This window comes from Solanum verrucosum, unplaced genomic scaffold, assembly GCF_900185275.1.
Source record: "Solanum verrucosum unplaced genomic scaffold, falcon-dt-bn FXZP01000050.1, whole genome shotgun sequence".
Classification (NCBI taxonomy): domain Eukaryota; kingdom Viridiplantae; phylum Streptophyta; class Magnoliopsida; order Solanales; family Solanaceae; genus Solanum; species Solanum verrucosum.
Window position 1 is genome coordinate 2,349,222 of NW_026020020.1, and position 22,444 is coordinate 2,371,665.

General features: G+C 37.6%; 1 protein-coding gene and 1 long non-coding RNA gene across 3 annotated transcripts in view; both read right to left on the reverse strand.

Annotated features, from left to right (window-relative positions):
* Nucleotides 1–4,003: 4,003 nt before the first annotated feature.
* On the reverse strand, nt 4,004–4,453 carry LOC125821039 (uncharacterized). Its single transcript, XR_007442554.1, has 2 exons — nt 4,370–4,453; nt 4,004–4,233 (listed from the first exon to the last, which is right to left on the reverse strand). It is a non-coding gene; the product is annotated as an uncharacterized LOC125821039 (long non-coding RNA).
* Nucleotides 4,454–4,787: 334 nt separating this feature from the next.
* The window catches only part of LOC125821030 (ATPase GET3B-like), a 37,022-nt gene continuing 19,365 nt past the window's right edge, over nt 4,788–22,444 (reverse strand). The window contains exon 10 of one of the 2 annotated variants that reach the window (XM_049500459.1): nt 4,788–4,996. In XM_049500459.1, coding sequence (XP_049356416.1) covers nt 4,859–4,996 — 138 coding nt within the window. In that variant the 3' untranslated portion in view covers nt 4,788–4,858. The remainder of the gene's footprint in view (nt 4,997–22,444) is intronic. The other variant, XM_049500458.1, reaches the window with a different exon arrangement.

Consider the following 22,444-nt stretch of genomic DNA (forward strand, 5'->3'; position numbering starts at 1 on the left):
GTTTATACAGATATACATACATCAGTTTTCAAATGTTTCAATATCAGTACTTAATGTTGCATTTTCAGTTAGCATGTCAGACTTTTGAGCTATCCAGTTTATGTCAGTTATGTTGTATTTCATACATTCTATTGGGAGTAGGCTTAATACTGAGTTGGACTAGGGTCAGTCACCCTTATAGTCCCAGAACTACGTGCCCCCGTAGGTTAAGTCCCCTCTGTGGGCATCAGATTTAGTGATCAAGACAATATGCCTTTATACCCCTGACAAGGTATATTGGGTCCTCTCGATGGGGTGTATACATCGGACTCCACGTTTAGCTCACGTGGTTTTATGTCGATTATTAGTAGCTCCTACAATAAGATTCTAGTGTATTGACCAAGTTATCAACTACAGTTCAGTATTCAGTTTCAGTATGTTATGAACTTGGTCATTGCATTCAGTTTAGTTCATATTCAACATGGTTAGTATATTCTTCATGTTCATCTTATATCATTGATCAATATGTTTTATTTCAATTATGTATTTTTTGTTCAGGTTTATCCTATCATGCATGCTCAGTACCCTTCAAGTACTAACTCATACTCTGCACTACATTTTCTCGTGATGTAGGTTCAGGTCCTCAGCATTCAGATCACGCATAACACCTTGTATGCTAGAAAGACCAGATTGCATAAAATCAGAAGTTAAAGGTGCTACCAAAGGGGACCACCCACGGACCGTAGGTGGGGTCCGTGGTTGACCACCCGATCCCCCTCCCCAGAAACCCAAAAAATCTCAACTAAGGGTAGACCCACGCCAGGACCTACAGACCATAGGTCAGACCACGGTTTGTGGTCCAGGCCGTGGTTCACACCCTCAGATCCCAGTCTCTGAAACCAATCGACGACTGACCAGGACGGATCGTAGGTCAGTCGACGGTCCATCGGTCAGTCCCGTCGTCGGCCTCGACAACTTTTAAGTCGGGGGTTGTTTGGTCTTTTCCCTATGCATTGGACACCTAAACTACGTTGTTTAACCCCTAAACTACGTCGTTTTGGTCAATTTGAGCCTAGTAACTTAATTAGAACTTACCCTAACCATTCATTCTCAAAGAAATCGATCAAACCTAGCAAAAGAAGAGAGAAACCATCGACCAAGCCCTTTGCAAGAAAGCAGCATGTTTTCCTCAGTTCCATTCCCGAAATCGAAAGATTTCTCTGTGGAATTAGTCACCAGGTATGGGATTTCACTAGTGGGTTCCTTTCGCCCATTAGGTCCCTAGAATTTAGTCAGATTCTTGATTCCCTTCATTGTGTTTCGACTTACGGTTTCTAGAACTTCATATTATGCTGATATTTAACTGTTAGATTAATCCTAATCAGAATATTTCATTTTTCTAACTACGTTACTTAGTTCTCGCATGAAATTCAGTACCCTAGTTGTGTAGATTCGTTTAGTTCATGAATTACGCTTGTTAGGTCAGTTTATACATATATACATGCATCAGTTTTCAAATGTTTCATTATCAGTACTTAATGTTGCATTTTCAATTAGCATGTTAGACTATCGAGCTATCCAGTTTATGTCAGTTATGTTGTATTTCATACATTCTATTGGGAGTAGGCTTAATATCGAGTTGGACTAGGGTCAGTCACCCTCATAGTCCCAGATTTACGTGCCCCCGTAGGTTAAGTCCCCTATGTGGGCATCATATTTAGTGATCACGCCAGTCATGCCTTTATACACCTGGCAAGGTATATTGGGTCCTCTCGATGGGGTGTATACATCGGACTCCACGTTTAGCTCACATGGTTTTATGTCGGTTATTAGTAGCTCCCACAGTCAGATTCTAGTGCATTGACCAAGTTATCAGTTACAGTTCAGTATTCAGTTTCAGTATGTTATGAACTTGGTCATTGCATTCAGTTTAGTTCATATTCAACATGGTTAGTATATTCTTCATGTTCATCTTATATCATTGATCAGTATGCTTTATTTCAGTTATGTATATGTTGTTCAGCTTTATCCTATCATGCATGCTCAGTACCCTTCAAGTACTGACGCATACTCTGCGCTACATCTTCTCGTGATGTAGGTTCAGGTCCTCAGCGTTCAGATCATGCATAGATCGATTCCCGATCTCCAGTTCAGCAGTACCAGTGGTGAGTCCTCATTTTTCGAGGACGATTGACATGTTTCCTATTCAGTCTTTCCTTTTTAGTTTCAGTGTTGCTAGAGTTAGTTTGGGGAATGTCCCAGCATCTCTAGTCAGTTAGAGGCTTTTATTCAGACATAGTTAGAATCAGTTCTAGTATTTTGAGTTATAACCTAGTATTGTAAACTCTTATTCAGTATGTTATCCAAACAGTATTGGGTATTCCCCACTTCAGTCATATTATGGTTTCTGGCTTCCGCATAGTATTTCTCATGTCATTTTATCTTAGTATGCTATGATATGCCAGCTCAGGGTTAGCTTGGGGTCACTCGTGATTCTAGGTCCCGTGTTTACGTCCAGGGGGTAGCCTTGGGGTGTGACACCATATCATCTGTCCGGGCATGTAAGTCTTTATACGACCCCAATGCCTCTGTGATGGCCCTATCAACGAACAGACCTAGTTATTCAACAAGTAACTTCCTCTGCTTCTTATATTGATCCTCCCTATTTACCAATCTCATGAAATTTGTCTGTGTAAGAGCATATGGTGAGAGCTGTGATAATGATGAAGCAGTCTCAATAAACTCAGTAGACTCTACACCATGTGCTCTCATTGCCTCTAATGTAGAGGGTGTAAAAGTCAGTATAGTAGTGCTAGTGGACGTCATAGGATGCTCTCCAACACTGGCTCCTGCATGTGCACTTATACCAGATACTTGTGGCACTAGTTTGTGAATCTCACATCTCAAGTCTCGACTCATCCCTCATATTCTCAATGTCGAACCTCTTAGTTACTAGCTTTTCCACATCAATTTAGACAAGAATAAGCAACTCTTCTATTGTACATAGCCTTGTCATTAAGTAGAAGAAAAGTAAAGAAGTAGGTGACTTAGTCAATATGTGCCTTATCTCTTCTGCAATAAGTTTCCTAAAGTTTATTGAGAACCATGATATCAAACTTGCAACGAAACTCACCTTATCCTTTGTAAGTGTGTTGTCAGCTCTAGTGGGAAACATGTACCTCACAACGCCCCACTAAAACTTGCTACCAAACTTCGTTGGGTCTTGCATAATTGGAGCTTTTCAGAAGTGAATCCTAAAGAAGACAATGCAACATCTACTCAACATCACTTGCAAAGGGACATGAAGAAACACGAGAAGTAAGGAGAAGAGCAGAGTAAATCAAAGAAGACAAATATGAGATAACAAATGTTTATAGGAAGAGCCAAATCTGAGCTGGAATGAAGTGTTTCTACCGTCCCTTGTAGTAACAAACACGACCACCCAAGAAGAAATGTGAAACATCATCTCAAAGGAAGGAAAAAGAGAGGGAGATGATGGAAGAACACTCACCAAGTGAGAGTGAACACGATAGACAAAGCCAATAGCTAAACAAATAGGGATCAAAATGGAAGGAAACCCACTAGAGGAGAAGAAAAAGATGCAAGCTCACCTGTGGTGGAAACATTTTCAAACAGTGGAGGCGAGGAGAAGAAGAGAGTACCAAATACGCTAGTACAAAGCTCAGATATTTGTTTTGTTTAGTAAATCTTTCGTATTCCTTGTTTTGGATCGAGTCTAATTTTGGGCCAGATCATTGCTATCCTTTCTTTTTGTATAGACTGGGCTTCCACCATTTGTTTGATTTTAATGAAATGATCTCCAGACCCAAAAACAATTTTCAATAAATTTTACTATATTCAAACAACGCAAAAGAGAACTCTCTCTCAGTCAACCGAGTCATAAGTTACAGTAATGCCTTTCGACAAAAAACTGAGGCAGAGGGGAGAGGGGTCTAGGGTGTAAAGCAAGCGTTGTAGTATATTTTACTTATTTATTAGAACTAGAAAAATCTAGTATACCAAGTTTAACAGAACATAAAGGCAGAAGCATATCTATATACGCACAGTCACAAGCCTTTTCTTAGCAGTTTCGAAATCCACAAAATACAAAGCATCGTACAACCCATTTTATACAACAAAACAAGTTCACTATGTCCGCAAAAAAGAAAAAGAAAATAAAAGGGAGATTGACATCCAGTTTACTTGTTTCACTAGCGCTTTGCCATGTTCTTTTTTATTTCAAATGTCAAGTCACTAATATGAAAACAAATAATTCTTTCAGCCCAATTTTTGTTGACTCATCTCAACAACTCCCACTTTGTATTTTCCTGTACCTTAGTAAAATAACACGAGTATCGCATGTATTTGTGTTCACTAGTTAGAGCAAAACCATCAAAAGACTTGGGTGCTCATAGTCCATCAATGCAGTTTGTTGGCAAATGTGACTGGAAACATCTGTATCATTCAGAAAAAGAAGCTTGTATAAATGCAGATTATAATAAAACAAACATTAGCAAAAGAAATGATAAGGCTGTAGCATATGCGCATCCATTTGACACTTCCATCACAATTCCAGGATATCATCATTGAGTTAATACTTTGTTTATACATATAACAAATAAAAGAAATGTCCACTCAGTCATCTCAAAGAAAGAATAAAAGGACAAGACCCAATGCAATAGTGCTGTGTCAAATTAACAATAATCCCCAGAGACAACTAAGGTAAGCTGCAGAGGAGATTATCTAAAGGTTACTGCCTGAACTTCTAGAGTAACATTTTAACGTCATGGGTGAACAGGACAAATCACACGAAATGGATAGTCAATACAACTTACAAGAATGTATCTGATTAGCTGATGCAGTGTCATGTTCTTTTTCTTTATTTCCAGACAATGTCCCCTAAAAACTGAAGAGCTGGAACACCTCTGATCTCTACATCAACAAGGGGTGCCTGGACCAACATCAGGCTAGAGAGCTCTGGGTCATTCTGGATCATATCCAGAGCACGACTTTGGTCCTGTGATACTTCAACCATCAGTTATTCCTAGTTAGAACTACATAGAAAAGTCCAGCAAGTTAATTAAGATGCATATTAAAGAAAAACGAAGTGATCATCTGCATGAAGAAAATTCTCAGTAACATTATTATATTAGTTCTATTTTGCTTCCTGTACAGATAAAGAAATAAGTAATAGACCATGGAGTGATTACTAGGCACTGATTTAGAGAAGCTAACAAAGTAGTGGACAAACTGGCTTCAATGAGGCATAACACTGATGTAATTAAGGTATATATACAGTATAGAGACTTACCAACTGCCATCAGAGGATTGCTAACTACCGAAAGATGACAATTCCCATCATTTCGAGTCGAGATGAGAAAATCGAGAAGGCTCCAATATGAGCCTCCTTGAAGCTTTTCCTTTCCCACTGTTTTGGGCCAACTTTTTTGGTTTCTGTCATATGTATACATCTTCTATAGAAGGCTAGGCCTAGCCCTCCTTCATATGTAATCAGATTTCAATGGCAATCAAATCAGTTTTGTGGGGAAAAAAAGAAAGAATACCACAACAATAAAGTCCAAGCAATTCCAAGATGGAACAAGGCAAGAAGAGTTGGAAACTAAGAGTAAAGAGTAATACTTCTTCGGTCTTGTCCAAATTTTGCAAAAATTAATAATCTATACTCAATGTGAAAAGATTGTTCACACCATATAAAAGAGAATTATTTTTGAGAAAGCATATAAAAATAATTAGTAAAAATTATAGTGTTTTTTTTTTTTTTCATATAAAAGAGAATTATAGTAAAAAATAATTAGTTGCTTTTATTGTTGACTAGTAAATCTTTGTAGAATTATATATATTTAAAAATTTATTATAACATGAAACCACAAGTGTTTATTCATTTAAAAAAAAATACTGCAACTGGAAGTTGTCAAAAATGTTTCAGCTGTGTTGTACAGCAGAAAACTTAAATTTCATTGATAAATAAGAGAATCAACCGCATAAATTAAAAGAAAAAAAGTAAATAAAAGAAAGGAGACTTGGAATTTGCACAATATGAATTGGAAAGAGAACAGGGAACATGTACGAACCCGTTGGATATGATAAATGGAGACAGTTTCTAAATTGTACGTAGAGTAGGTACTCGTCAATATATCTGTTGAGCTAGGAACCACATATGGAGTTTTGATGATTAACAAGAATAACAAACATGATGCTAGAACCAGATGTTACACGTCTCAAATAAGAAAGAGGTATTGTTTATGACAAACAACTACTGAAGAATCAATTCCTTAACATGTCTAATGCAAGAGCTAACTATATAAGTACACTGCGAGAAGTGAAGAAACCAGGTCATTCACAGTAGACAACTGAAAACTGTTGATCAGGCGCAAAGCAGATTCTAAGTGTATGAAGGATTCCTTGAGGAATTGGGATTTCGGCTAAATCACATGAATTAAAAAAACAAGAAATCAAGATGGAAATTTTACCATATTTGCACACATGGAAAGTGCATCAAAAATAGGAGAAAACAAAGAGGCCGACGCACAAATGGAAACCAAATCAAACTTGGATTAGGTTCTTCGATTCTTTAACTTATTCTTCAAGGATTAGGAGAACAAGAAGCGGTCATTCCTACTCCTATACAAAGCATTGCATTAATGCTATTGAAGACAACCACACAGCAAGAAGAGAACACCTAAAGAGAGAATTTATTCTGAGTGACTTCGTATCAGAAAGAGTCAACTTGCAGCGTGAAGAATTCCCATCAAGATTTATCATTACAGTTACTCAAGTTTGATTCTTTGAGCTTAAATTGTAAACTTTTACATTCATAGAAAATTTGTATTAGGTGTTTGAATTGTAAGGGTGTTCAAGACTGGTAGAGTATAGAAACAAGTAGCTACAATTAGGAGATTTGTAGAGGGGAAAGGTCTATGAAGCAGTCCCTTGATTATAAAGTTGTAGCCTAAAAAGTAACAAATTTAGTGGAAAGTTGGGAGAAAAGCCGACGGGGTAGGTCATGGCTGTTGACTCCCGGGAGCGAGAAGTTCTCCATGTAAAAACCATTGTTTTGATTATTTGTTCCACATTTACTTCTTGAATAGTAACTGAAGAACCTGCTTATTCAATACATAAGTGAAAACATAAAATAACAATTAGTACGAAAGCAGGTTCTTTCAAAAGGCTAACACCTTGAAAGACTAAAGATGGCTGCACTACCATGAGTTCAAGGACAATCGACCACAAGGCCACCATCCTTCAATGGAAAATATTACGGTTGGTGGAAGGTCGGGATGCAGGACTTTATTGTTGGAGAGGACCTAGAGCCATGGAATATTATTGAACAAGGTCCAAAAATCTCAATGGCCAAGGATGACAACAGGAGAGAAACTGGTCCCAAGACAAGGGATGAGTTCACTAATGAAGACATCAAGGCAGTCCAAAATAATGTCAAAGCCAAAAAGGTTCTTATTTGTGGCTTTGGACCTGATGAGTATAGTCAGTCTTCATGCAATAATGCAAAAAAAGTATGTAATACATTGCAAACTGTTAGAATAGAATAGGAAAACACAATCCTACACAAACTAGGAATAGTTTATAGTCTCCTATTTGGTAAGGAATTGTATTATATAGTGTCTATAAATAGGGTTCTCTATGTAATTATTACAACAACAATTCAATAATATTCTTTTCCTATATTTCTCACATGGTATCAGAGCAATTGTGAGAGAAAAAAATCGCACAGTTTTTTTTTTTTTTTTTTTTTCCGGTAATCTAGTGGCTGTCCAGGTATTTAATATTTTCCGTCACTGTTTTTCAAAAACTAACACCACCACTAGCTGAGGAACTTCCCAGCGAGCAAACCCCAATCATCCCCGCCGGAAACCAGTGCTACACGCGCCGCCGGAAGAATTTCTCCGGCGAGTTGACAGATCCACGCACCGGCGCGTGAGACCTGTTCCGGCCAGTTTTTCGACCAATTTTTTTTTTTTTCATTGCGGTCGCCTCTCCATTCCAAGGCAGACTGTATATTTATTTTCTTATTCCGACCTAGTTTCGGGCACCCTTTTTTTCCAGATTCTGACCAGGACCAACCTTAATTTTTTTATTTTTTTTCCTCTCTCTAAATTCATAATATGTCTTTAGGGATTGATATTTTTGGCTCCAAGAATATAGGTAGTTCAAGTGCTATGATCACTTCAGAACCATTAATGGGAAGCTCAAACTATTTAGCCTGGGCTTCCTCGGTTGAGTTATGGTGCAAGGGGCAAGGCGTTCATGATCACTTAACCAACAATACTTGTGTGGTAGATGAAAAGGCAAAGGCTAGTGAGACGGCTAATAACGTCAAAGCACAATGGGAGAAGGTTGATGCTCAATTATGTAGTCTCCTATGGCGATCTATCGATTCCAAGTTGATGCCCTTGTTTCGCTCATCCCAAACATGTTATTCAGTTTGGGAAAAGGCTCGTGTTTTATATACTAATGATATATCTCGATTCTATGATGTGATATCTAGAATGACTAGCTTAAAGAAACAAGAATCCGATATGTCTACTTACTTGGGTCAGGTACAATCAGTCATGGAGGAATTTGACACGTTGATGCCAATCACTAAAAATGTGGACAAACAACAAGAACACAGACAGACGTTGTTTCTAGTTCTTACACTTGTTGGACTCTCTACTGACCATGATTCAGTGCGTGATCAGATTTTAGCTAGTCCTACAATTCCTACAGTTGATGAATTATTCTCTCGTCTACTTCGTATTGCTGCGCCTCCCAGCCACAAAGTAGTTTCATCACCGACCTTTGATTCCTCTGCTCTCGCATCTCAAACTATAGAAAAACGAGTATATCAATCTATGGAGAATCGACGAGGAGGAGGTCGTCTTGGAAAACCTCGATCCAAGTGTAGTTATTGTCATAAGTCTGGACACACTCGTGACATGTCATAATTTGCATGGTCCACCACCCAGTTATGATCCTGCTACTCTAAAGGAATATAATGAGTTCCTTCGTAATCGTGCAAGTAAGCATACATCTTCACAAGAAGCATTTGTTGCTCCACCTGATCGACCATCCCATAATGCTCATATTGCTCAATCAAAATATGATGAGTTCCTTCAATATCGAGCAAGTAAGCAAATGTCTCCACAAGTAGCTTCGGTTGTTCAACATGATGTTGTTGCGGGTAATTCTTTTGCTTGTGTTTCACAGTCTAATACTCATGGATCATGGGTCATGGACTCGGGCGCTTCTGATCATGTTTCTCGTAACAAATCACTTCTGTCAGATATTGTTTATTCACAATCTCTTCCTGCTATTACTTTGGCCAATGGGATACAAACAAAACCAAAAGGGGTTGGAAAAGCCACACTCTTATCTTCTGTCACTCTAGACTCTGTTCTTTATGTCCCTGGTTCCCCTTTTAATCTGGCATCTGTTAGTCGTTTGACACGTGCCCTACATTGTGGCATAACCTTTTTTGATGATTTTTTTCTCATGCAGGACCGCAGTACGGGACAGATGATTGGCACAGGACATGAATCACAAGGCCTTTACTATCTTACCTCTTCAAATTCCTTCACAGCATGCTCTGTTACAGATCCTCCGGACCTCATTCACAAACGTTTGGGACATCCGAGTCTATCTAAACTGCAACAGATGGTGCCTAGTTTATCTAGTTTGTCCAAATTAGATTGTGAGTCGTGTCAACTTGGGAAACACACTCGTGCCACATTTTCACATGGTACTGAGGGTCGTTCAGAGTCTATTTTTTCATTAGTTCATTATGATGTTTGGGGTCCTATTAGAGTCAGTTCCACCTTAGGATTTCGTTATTTTGTTAGTTTCATTGATGATTATTCGAAATGTACTTGGGTTTTCTTAATGAAAGATCGTTCTGAGTTATTTTCTATATTCAAAAGTTTCTTTACTGAAATAAAAAATCAGTTTGGTGTTTCTATTCGTACTTTTCGTAGTGATAATGCCTTAGAATACTTATCATCCCAGTTTCAGGAGTTTATGTCTCACCAAAGAATTATTCACCAAACATCTTGTCCATACACTCCTCAATAAAATGGTGTAGCGAAAAGAAAGAATAGGCATCTCATTGAGACTGCTTGCACTCTCCTCATTGAATCCTATGTTCCGCTGCGTTTTTGGGGTGATGCAGTCCTTTCATCTTGTTATTTAATTAATAGAATTCCCTTATCTTCTATTTCGAACCAGGTTCTACATTCCATACTATATCCACAGTCACATCTCTATTCTATCCCGCCTCGTGTATTTGGGAGCACATGCTTTGTTCATAACTTAGCCCCAAGAAAAGATAAATTAGCCCCTCGTGCTCTTAAATGTGTCTTTCTTGGTTACTCTCGAGTTCAAAAAGGGTATCGTTGCTATTCACAAGATCTCCGCCGATATTTTATGTCTGCCGATGTAACATTTTTTGAATCTCAACCTTACTACACATCTTCTGATCATCTTGATATCTCTGAGGTCTTACCCATACCTCAGGTCTTACCTGTACCGACTTTTGAGGGACCTACGGTATCTTCTCCATCTCCAGTTATAGTGCCACCACTCCTAATTTATCATCGACGTCCACATCCAGCAATAGTCTCAAATGATTCATGTCATGCGCCAGACCCTGCTCCCACTATGGCCTTGCCCCCTGCTAGCCAATCGATTGCACTTCAAAAAGGTATACGATCTACTCGAAATACTAATCCCCATTATACTTTCTTGAGTTATCATCGTTTATCTTCACTCCATTATGCCTTTGTATCATCTGTGTCCTCTATTTCCATCCCTAAGACTACAGGAGAAGCACTTTCTCATTCTGGATGGAGGCAGGCTATGATTGATGAGATGTCTGCTTTACATTCGAGTGGTACTTGGGAGCTTGTTTCCCTTCCTACAGGTAAGTCTATTGTTGGTTGTCGTTGGGTTTATGCGGTCAAAATTGGTCCAGATGGTCAAGTCGATCGGCTTAAGGCTCGCCTTGTTGCTAAAGGGTATACTCAGATATTTGGGCTAGATTATAGTGACACTTTCGCTCCTGTGGCCAAAATAGCATCAGTCCGTCTTTTTCTATCTATGGCGGCCGTTCGTCATTGGCCTCTTCATCAGTTGGACATTAAGAATGCTTTTCTGCATGGTGATCTTGAGGAAGAAGTCTATATGGAGCAACCACCTGGTTTTGTTGCTCAGGGGGAGTCTAGAAGCCTTGTATGTCGATTGCGTCGGTCACTATATGGTCTAAAACAGTCTCCTCGAGCTTGGTTTGGAAAGTTCAACACAGTAATTCAGAAGTTTGGCATGACTCGTAGTGGCGCTGATCACTCTGTGTTTTATCGGCATTCAGCACCAAATCTCTGTATTTATTTGGTTGTTTACGTTGATGATATCGTTATCACCGGCAATGATCAAGTTGGTATCGCTAATTTGAAGCAGTATCTCTTTCAGCATTTCCAAACTAAAGACCTTGGCAGATTGAAGTATTTTCTTGGTATTGAGGTTGCTCAGTCTAGATCAGGTATTGTTATTTCTCAACGCAAGTATGCTTTAGACATTCTTGAGGAGACAGGAATGATGGGATGTAAACCCATTGACACTCCTATGGATCAGAATGTTAAACTCCTTCCAGGACTGGGGGAGCAACTCAGTAATCCTGAAAGGTATAGACGGTTGGTTGGAAAGTTGAATTACCTCACTGTGACTAGACCGGACATCTCTTTTCCTGTGAGTGTTGTAAGTCAGTTTATGACTTCTCCTTGTGATAGTCATTGGGATGCAGTTGTTCGTATTCTGCGATATATAAAGTCAGCTTCTGGTAAAGGACTACTCTTCGAGGATCAAGGCCATGAGCATATCACCGGATATACAGACGCTGATTGGGCAGGATCACCCTTTGATAGACGTTCTACATCCGGATATTGTGTCTTAGTTGGAGGTAATTTGGTGTCATGGAAGAGTAAGAAACAAAGTGTGGTTGCTCGATCCAGTGCAGAAGCAGAATATCGAGCAATGGTTGTAGCAACTTGTGAGCTAGTTTGGATCAAACAGTTGCTTGGAGAACTGAAGTTTGGAGAAACCGGTCATATGGAACTTGTGTGTGATAATCAAGCGGCCCTTCATATCGCATCAAATCCAGTGTTTCATGAGAGGACTAAGCACATTGAGATTGATTGTCACTTTGTAAGAGAAAAGATACTCTCAGGAGATATTGTTACCAAATTTGTGAAGTCAAATGATCAACTTGCAGATATCTTCACCAAGTCTCTTACCGGTCCTCGTATTAATTACATTTGTAACAAGCTAGGTACATATAATTTGTATGCACCAGCTTGAGGGGGAGTGTTAGAATAGAATAGGAAAACACAATCCTACACAAACTAGGAATAGTTTATAGTCTCCTATTTGGTAAGGAATTGTATTATATAGTGTCTATAAATAGGGTTCTCTATGTAATTATTACAACAACAATTCAATAATATTATTTTCCTATATTTCTCACACAAACTACACATGAAGGGATGTCACGACCCAAGACTACCCCCTAGACATGACATGGTACTTAGAGCCACGAGTGACCCCAAGCTAACCACATGACATAGCATGACCCTGAGATAATAGGCATAACTGAAATAACATGAAAAGCGGAATAAAGTCTCAAATGCCTAGACATAGCATAAAAGAGAGATCCGAGTACAAGACACATGTGCTAAAATACTAATGTCTGAAATAGCCTCTAACATAAGTGAGCTGCTAGGACAAGTCTCTAGATCACTCGAATAATCTGAAACTGAGAGTAAAGTTTGAATGAACATAAGGACTTATAAGTGGTATGTCCCCGAACCATGAGGTCTCACCAAAATAGTGCTAAGCTGATAAGAGTTTGTACTAACCACGCACTTGATAAGATGCATCAGAACCTATATTATGAAGCAATATAGGAAGACAGTATGCGACTAGTGCTCGGAATGTACTAAATATGGGAAAATGCATAAACATGATATTATAACATGATAAGTTTGTAAAACATGGCAATGCAATGACCAAGTAAACATAATATGAAAACTAATGAACTGATTCTGAAAACATAGTACAAGATCATGCAATATTCTGAAAATCATAACATATGTGGGAGATACTGTTAACCGATATAAACCATGTGAACTACACCATGGAGTTTAGTGTACTGCTCACACACCGAAAAGAGAGTGTCCTACTTGCCAAGATAAGGACCACGAGCCTGAGATAAGTTGGATCCACTAGCAAAAGTCTATAAAGACTTAGTCCTATGGGGCCACGTTGTTTTGGGACAAAGGGATTGTTAGTAAAGGTCTCATGCCTCTACTAACAGGTGAGCCTTCATCCCAAGGTCCACTCGATGCTAAGTAACCTCCCAACGGAAAACATGCATAATCATAGAAACAGTAAGAATCTGATAATACTGAATCATTCATGGAGAATTTAATAATTATAGTTCCTTAAAATTATGATACATAACATAATCTGAGAGACTTTATCCTAAAGCATCTAAAGCATGATAATCATATAAACTGAATGATACTTTATATGAAAGCATCCTTAATTCATGAAAACCTTCATACCATAATGCATGCATACAGACATAGCTTAGACAGGACTCGTGATCATAAAAATACTTACATAGCTTGGGTTCATGAATATACCTTTGAAAACATTGAATTATGATCAAATCATGCATAATAAGATCAATCATAAAGAATAAACTGAAATTCAATTAGAACCCATAAGAAATCATGAAACCCTATAATTGGAGAAGAATCATAAATTGGAGAAATTGAGGTTGTTAGAATAGGAATAGGTATATATAATCCTACTTAGAATAGGACTAGTAAATAGAAGTAGTAAATAGTAGTAAATGGTAAAGGATTGTATTGTATTGTAGTATCTATAAATAGAGTCTCTACGTAATAATGTAGATAACAACACAATTCAATAATATTCTTCTCTTATATTTCTCACATGGTACCAGAGCCTCTACGATCTTGATAAACAATCAAAGAGCTTCCGTTGTCGGCGGGCGGTTATTACCCATATATGTCGCCCGTTTGGCCAATGATTATGTTAGCAAAAGTTGGGTCCGTCGTGTATCTTTTCTGGTGATTATTTTTTTATATTTAGTTTGTGTAGCACCGTCCATCTTTTCGATGACTAATTTTTTTCATATTTAATTTGTGTAGCACCATCCATCTTTTCGATGACTACTTTTTTTCATATTTAATTTGTGTAGCACCGTGCCATCCTTCTGGTGAATACTTTTTTTGCATATCTGATTTGTATAGCACTATGCATGACTACTTTTCATATTTAATTTGCATAGTACCGTGGAATTTTCCAAACTACTTTCTCATATCTGAGTTGCATAGCTCCGTGTGTCTTTTTGGTGACTCGATTTGATTTGCATAGTTCCATTTGTCTTTTTGGTGACTCCTCAAATTTGATTTGCGTAAGGTTGTGCCATAATTCTGACCCTACCCCAGTGTTATGAATGTCAAGCGCCATTCGCCAAAGGCGATATGGCAAGGCGAGGCAAGCCATTCTCGCCATTCTACACTGAGGCATGGCGATATCAAAAAGGCGACGTAAATGGCGGCGCCATTTTGGTTTTTAAATTTTTAAAAAGATTTGACTTAATAATATTAGTCAAAATTAGGGTTTTTTTTTTCTATTTTCAACTCCTTGCGATCTCTTCTCCACCTTCAGTCGCTCGAGTTGCTGCTCCTCGTCCCCTCGCGTCTCTTCTCCTCCTTCATCGCACAAGTTGCTGCCAGGTATACCTCTTTTTTTTCTTCTTCTTTTCAGTTCTTCTTCTTCTTCAGATTTCTTCTTGTCTTCTTTTTTTGTTTCTTCTCTTCAGAGTTCAGTCCTCTTCTTCTTTTCTCTTTCTTCTTTCTTTTTGAGATATAGTAGCTTGCTGCCTTCACTGCTCTGTTTTTTTCCTCTGTTTTATTGTTCACAGTTCACTGTCACTGCTTACTGCCTATAATTTATTTAAAAAAATTAATTCTTCTATAATTATTTATTCATTTGTCCATAAACAGTGAATTGACTGAATTCAATGGCGGATGCTAGCAAAAAGAGGGACATTGGATGTAATTATGGTACTCAAGGAGCAACGAAAGATTCGGTTAATTGTAACTTTTGTGGGAGTACTTTTAATGGTGGAATAACTCAACACAAGCAACATTTAGTGGGTAGTTTCAAGAATGTTAAACAATGTACAGCTTGTCCGTCGGCGATTAGGCGATTAGAGAAGAAGTAAGGGCTTATATGCAAAATAAAATCGCTAATAATCCCAAATTTCAAGTGAGGCAGCCGGAAGAGTATATTGATATTGATGATCTTGATGATGAATATGCGGAAATGATGCCTCCCTCCAAAACTCCAAAGATATCTTCTAGTGGAGATGCATCATCCACCGTGCGGAATGTGCCGAAAGGCCCTATGAATCTCTATTTTCCGCAGAAATCAACACAAAAAGGAGGTTTTGATTTACTTTGGCTCAACACCAACAGAAGACTGTCACTGAAATGTGGCCACAACAAGGCTGGGATCTGATCCTCAGAAGAAATCTGAATGACTGGGAAATTCCCAGAATACTTGAATTGTTTAAGGTTCTGGAGAATTTTCAAGGTATACAAATAGGCGAGGATTATTTATGGTGGCAGGGGCACAACAAATGTAGTTACAAGGTGAAAGTAGGATACAAATAGATAAGTCCTGGTGGCATTCAAGACTTCAAATGGCCTTGGAAGCAAATCTGGAGGATCAAAGTGCCACACAAAGTGGCATGCTTTACATGGCTACTAGCCAATGAAGCAGTTTTGACATTGGATAATGTGGCCAAGAGAGGAATCTCTCTATGCAACAGATGTTCCTTATGTGGTAAGGCTAATGAGACAGTGAGACATCTCTTCTTACATTGCAACTTTACTGAGCAGCTGTTGCAGATTTTCCTTAATCTCAGAGGCATATCTTGGTGTATGCCTAGCAAGATTGATGAGACTCTATTCAGTTGGGAGATGGCTGGAGTTGGGGCTACAAACAGAGAAAGATGGAGGATGATCCCTGCTAGTATTTGGTGGACTATATGGAGGGAGAGAAACGAGAGATGTTTTGAGAATAGGAACAGCAACTTGCAAGCAGTAAAGCTTAAGTGTATTTTGTTCTGCTTTTGGTGTACAAATGTCTACTCCAATGAAACTGAGTCAATCATAGATGTTTTAGGATCCATTTAGATTTGGTTCAGTTTTTGGATAGATTATACTTCCTTTCTGCTTTTGTAAATATGGTTTTTCAGTACTACCTAAGTACTAAATGAAATACAAATGTTACTAGTTTCAAAAAAAAAAGGAGGCTTTGAAAAAGGAGGAATTGATGAAACAAAGAAAATTCTAAGAGAGAGTGCGGTAAGTGCTTTTGCAATATGGATGTATGATGCGGGGTTCCCTTTTAATAGTGTCAATCACAAATCATTTGATAAATTTATTGAGACAGTAGGACTACATGACCCCGGAATGAAGCCTGTTGACACCCAATTTTGGCCTAACATTTTTAAAATTCGTAACTTTTAAGTTTTATTTATTTAATAGTTCAAAATACATTTTTTATAATTTTAAATAAGTTTATCGATAACTATCCTTATTTATCAAAATTTAGGATATTTTTTTTATCAGTTAATTTTAATTACATTATTTCTTCTCACAACCAGTTGACTACGTTCAAATATTTATTCATTTTGATTAAATCATTAGTTCTGATAAATTGCATTTTTTACATGTCATTAGCTACGTTCATTATACTTTTTAATAATCATTTTATTTGTTGTATTTGTTAATATTAATTTTGATATTTTGCACAACCTAGAAATTCATTCGAATATGGATAAGATTTCATGCACAGATATTTTTAAAAGCTAGTGATTTTGGCGCACAATTTTAAAAGAATGGTACTGTACTATAGGTAATTTTTTATTTTCTATATAAACAATGGCTTATTCATTAGATCAAGGATGGTGGATAATATTTTGGACATTGAGAAAAACAATTTCAGATAGAAACCCTAATTTTTTTCTTCTCAAAAAAAAAAAACTTTCCAGCCGCCACCACCCCGAAATCCAGCAAAGCTCCGGCAATTGAAACCCTACCCAGTTTCTCCATTTTCTCAGACCACACAGAAACCCTTCTTCCTTCTCCCCTTACCATTGCTCACATCTCTCCCATTTTCCTATTCTTTTTCCAGTGAACCAGTCCAGAAACCACCGCCTCACCAGCAAACCACCATGGCCCCACCGGTGAGATAGCCAACGAGCTTCGAGCTCACAAACAAACACCACCAGACCTCCAGCAAACCAGACCCCACAACCACCCCTAAAACCCCCTGCTTTTCCCCTTGTTCGCTGCAACCAGGAGCTCCGGTGAGGAGTTTTAAACTCCGATGAATCGGAGCAAAGCAGACCCAGGACGCGACCAGTCCCCTTCCCCTTCCCCTTTCACGTTTTCTTCTTTTTTTTTACAGGTGTTTTGGCTTCAACCAGTCCTCAAGCTCCAAGAACCAGCAGAACACCAGGGCCCCGTCAGTGAACTTGAAGCCAAACACACCGGAGAAGACGACCGGCGAACAACAACCCAAAATCAACTCCAAATCACTAGAAATCAAGCACACCAGTGAGCTCGAAGCTCGAGGAACCAGACCATTTTTGCTGCGACCAGCAGCTTCAATCCAACATCTCCACCAAATAACTCCGACTAAGCTCAAAGCTTCAGTCGTTTCCAACAATAGCAACAACAACAACAACCGGCAACCACCGGTGTGGCTCCATCTCCGGTAACGTTTTTCACTTCGTTCCTCTTTTTAGATCTGGCCGGAAGGGTTCAAACTCCGGCCATCTTTTATCTTTATATTTTAGTTCAAGTTTAGTTACTATTTGTGTTATCTGTTGATTATTTTAATAATGGGTTTGATTTGTTCATTTTGAGTATTTTCATTTTTTTTTCTTTCTTTTTTGCCAGTGATGTTTGAATTATAAATGGCCTATTTACAGACTGGCGCTACTCTTTCTTAATTACTTTATTTGATTTCCTTAATTACAGTTGTTACCGTTGACTATTGATATATATATATGATTGTTTTACTTTATTTTATCTTTAGTTTGTCAATTGCTTTGAGCTTACATTTGCTTTATTTATTCATTATTGTTCTATTTTTGGTATGTGTAGTCGCTTTTGATTCATGATTGTGTGCACTTTTACTAAAAATTTAAGCAACTATGTTTTTGCTATTTGATCATTCTTCTTATTATTATTATTTTATTTTGTTTTGTTGTTATTCGTTTCTATTACTTTGTACTGTTGTTCTCATTTGGTTTTTAATTTTTTATTTTTTACATGTATTATTTTCATCTCATTTTGTTAATTTCATATAATTTTATGCTTGGAAATTACGAGTTCAAAATGGCCAATGAGAAAATCTCTCCGTCGATTTTGGAGGCCTCTACATTGTAAAAGGCGGAAATTTAGTTTAAGTTTATATGTATTGTTTGCTAAAATTGGCCGATGAAGAAATTACCGTCGATTTCCAAGGCCTCCCATGTTAATAAGACGGGTTTTTATTTTTAAGTTATTATTAATTTATTTATTTTTATTCATATTTATTTAGTACTAACACTTTTACTAAGTGTCTTTACAGGTACTCAGAGTTGCTTCGCATTAGAGCTATTCGAACAAAGTTCAAATTATATTGTTTTATTATTTATTGTGTATATTATTGACGATAGGCAAATATTATGTTGTTTCTCATATTACTTGTTTGTTTTATTACTTGTGTATATTGCATCTTTGTTATATTTGTATACTATTTTTACCTCCTCCTCAATTTGAAAAAATAAATTCAGTCGAGACCCACAGTTGTGGATTTCAAAGGATGCCTAACACTTTCCCTTCGAAATAACTTGAACTCCTTACCTAGAATCTTGGTTTCGTAGATCACTTAATGGTTTCCTAGTTTTTTTCTAAAATTAGGTGGCGACTCCTTTAAAATTCGTTTATTCTTGAAATTCTTTTAAAATTAAATTAATTCATTATTTTTTGAGTCACCGCGACGTTTTGCCCTATTTGAATAGAGTAGGGATGTAAACAAAGCCTCCTACATTCCATGAAGTTAGAGTTACTCACCTAAAAAAAGAGGTGGAGAAAGTGGAAAAAATTGTTGATGAGCATAAAGTGCAATGGACAAAGTTTGGATGTTCCATTATGATGGACAAATGGACGGCACGAAATGGTAAAATCATCATCAATATTTTGGTGAATTCTCCAATCGGTAGTGTATTTCTTGGTTCTGTTGATGCTAACAGTGAATCTACCGATTCCACCAAAATGTACAAGTTCTTTGAAAGCACTGTTGAAAGAATTGGACCGGAAAATGTTGTACAAATTGTCACCGATAATGCTAGTGAGAATGTTAAAGCGGGAAGCATGATGATGGATGTGTACCCACACATTTATTGGACTCCATGTGCCGCTCATTGCATCAACTTGATGGTTGGTGACATATTCAAGGTTAAGCCATATGCTTCCGGTAATATCACACTCCTATCCTCTAACTTTCTTTCTAGTCAATTTTAATACTCATTAGCTACTAATTAATATAATCTTACTTTAACAATTTTTAAGAAGGCCATCAGAATCCATTCTTACATTAGTCAAAGGCCATTGTTGTTAAACTTGATGAGAAAATTCACCAAGGAAAGAAATTTGGTGAAACCGGCCAAGACAAGATTTGCAACGGCCTTCTTGACTTTGAGAGCTATGTACATACAAAGAAAAAACTTGAGAACTTTAGTCCTCTCAACCGAATGGACTTCAAGTAAATTTGCAAAGGAAACTTTGGGGAAAGAAGTTGCCAATCTTATTATTTCTGCCCACTTTTGGAATGATGTTGTTCGAGCACTTACAGTTTGTGGTCCTTTGACAAAAGTGCTTCGTTTGGTGGATGGGGAGAAAAAACCACCAATGGGCTATATTTATGAAACAATGGATAGAGCCAAAGAAACTATTGCACGGGGTTTTCGTGGAGTTAAGAAGCAATATGAGAAAGTGTTTGAAATTATTGATGCAAGGTGGTCAGACCAACTCCATCGGCCTTTGCATGCTGCAGGTCATGTTTTGAACCCAGGATTGTACTATAAAGCTCAAGAAGAGGGAACTTTACTACAGAGTCTGTGGACTGAGTATTATGCATGTATTGAGAAGATGATCCCCGATACAGCAATACAAGATTTACTAGTCGCTGAGCTTCCTAGGTACAAAATGGCGGATGGACTATTTGGTTATGGTCAGGCTAAAAGAGCTAGAGACACAAGGTCACCGAGTAAGTGAGTTGATTTAGCTCTTACTTAAATTATTTGACTTATTTATACTCATTAACCTTTAAATTTATTTTATTATAGTTGAATGGTGGTCACTATTTGGTAGTGAAACACCAAGCTTGCAAAAGTTTGCCATGAAAGTATTAAGCCTAACTTGTAGCTCATCCGGATGTGAGCGAAATTGGAGTGTGTTTGAACACGTAAGTAAAAAAATTATATCCTAATTTTCATATTATATTATTATCAATATCTATTAGTTAATATCTATAACTTATGCGCAGATTCATTCCAAAAAGAGGATAGGCTTGCACTATCGCGTCTCAATGATCTAGTGTACATTAAGTACAATAGAACATTGAAACGTCGTTATGTGATCTCATTGATCCAATTCGCTTGGATAACATTGATGATTCAAATGAATGGTTAGTTGGATTCCCCGAATATCAAGAAGATGAACTAGTATATGAGGATGATGATTTACTTGGGGTAGTGTTGCTACGGCAATTGGAGTTGATGAGAGTATCTATCCTCTTAAGGGACTTTCTTCAAGATCAAGTGCACTTGACAAGGGCAAAGGAGTAGAAACTACATCTACAAGTTCAACTTCAAGTAGGACTCGAACACTAATTGATGAAGACTATGAGGAGGAAGAAGATGAGGAGCAATATAATGATGTAGAGGATGTTGATCTTCAAGAGTTGGATAGTTTTGAAGAAGAATAGACTTTTAGAGTTCTAGTATTGTCTTTTGAATTATTGGGTCTTTAAAGTTCTAGACTTTTAGTTTTTGAATTGAAATATTTGCTAATATATGTTATTGACTTATTGCTATTGAGATTTTGGATATTTATATATGCAATTAAATATTTTTAATTTTTGGTATTAATTGGAGCCTCGATTCAAAAAGGCGAGCGCCTCGCCGCTCGCCTTGCCGCGTGGCAGGCCCTTGTCGCCTCTCGCCGTCCAAAACATTGCCCTACCCATATAATTTATCTTTTCCAGTAGGGTCGTGCCATCATTTTGACCCTACCCATATTATTTCTCTTTTTCAATAGGATCGTGTCGTCAATCTGACTTTTCCTATATAATTTTTATTCTCCAGTTAGGTCGTGCCATCATTCCAACCCTACCTATATAATTTTAATTTTAAGATTGTGACCACTTTCAGCCATCAAATCTAACAGTGACTTTCTTATTTAATATCGACTCGTCTATTGATTCCAACACGATCCATATACTTTATACTAGATTTTGAACACTTTTCGGCAACTATTGCATTGTGAAAAGGTCAGTCTACTTGTATGTCGATTACGTAAGTCACTCTATGGTCTGAAATAGCCTGTGCAAGCTTGGTTTGGGAAGTTCAACACTGTAATTTTATCACTCTGTGTTTTATCGACATTATGCTCAAATCTAATATTTCATGAGAAGACTACGCACATTGAGATTGACTGTCAATTTTGTGAAGTCGAGTGATCAACCTACAGATATCTCTCTAAGCCCCTCAACCCCTCATCGGTCCTCGTATTAATTACATTTGTAACAAGCTAGGTACATATGATTTGTATGTACTAGCTTGAGGGGGAGTGTTAGAATAGAAATAGGTATATACAATCCTACTTGGTAAAGGATTATATTGTAGTGTCTATAGATAGGGTCTCTTTGTAATAATGTAGATAACAACACAACTCAATAATATTCTTCTCTTATATTTCTCACAGAGGTTTCTTTAGGACTCAATGGGTGAAGAAGGACCCATTGATGAAGTTTCCACATACCTTGATAGAAACCCTAGGTGAAATTAGAGAAGACTTGGACCTTTGGAATCCTTGTTCATGCCTTGGGAGAGAAGCTTCGGGGAGAAGAATTTGATTTTGAGTGAATGAGAGAATAAGGAGGTTAGGGGTCTTAAGAATCAGTTATAGTCTCCAAAATAATCCCAAAACGACATAGTATAGGAATTAAAAGAGTAGGAAAAGACCCAACTACCCCTGAAGTTGGCTTCCACGGACCGTGAAAGCTTATATGGTCCGTGAAC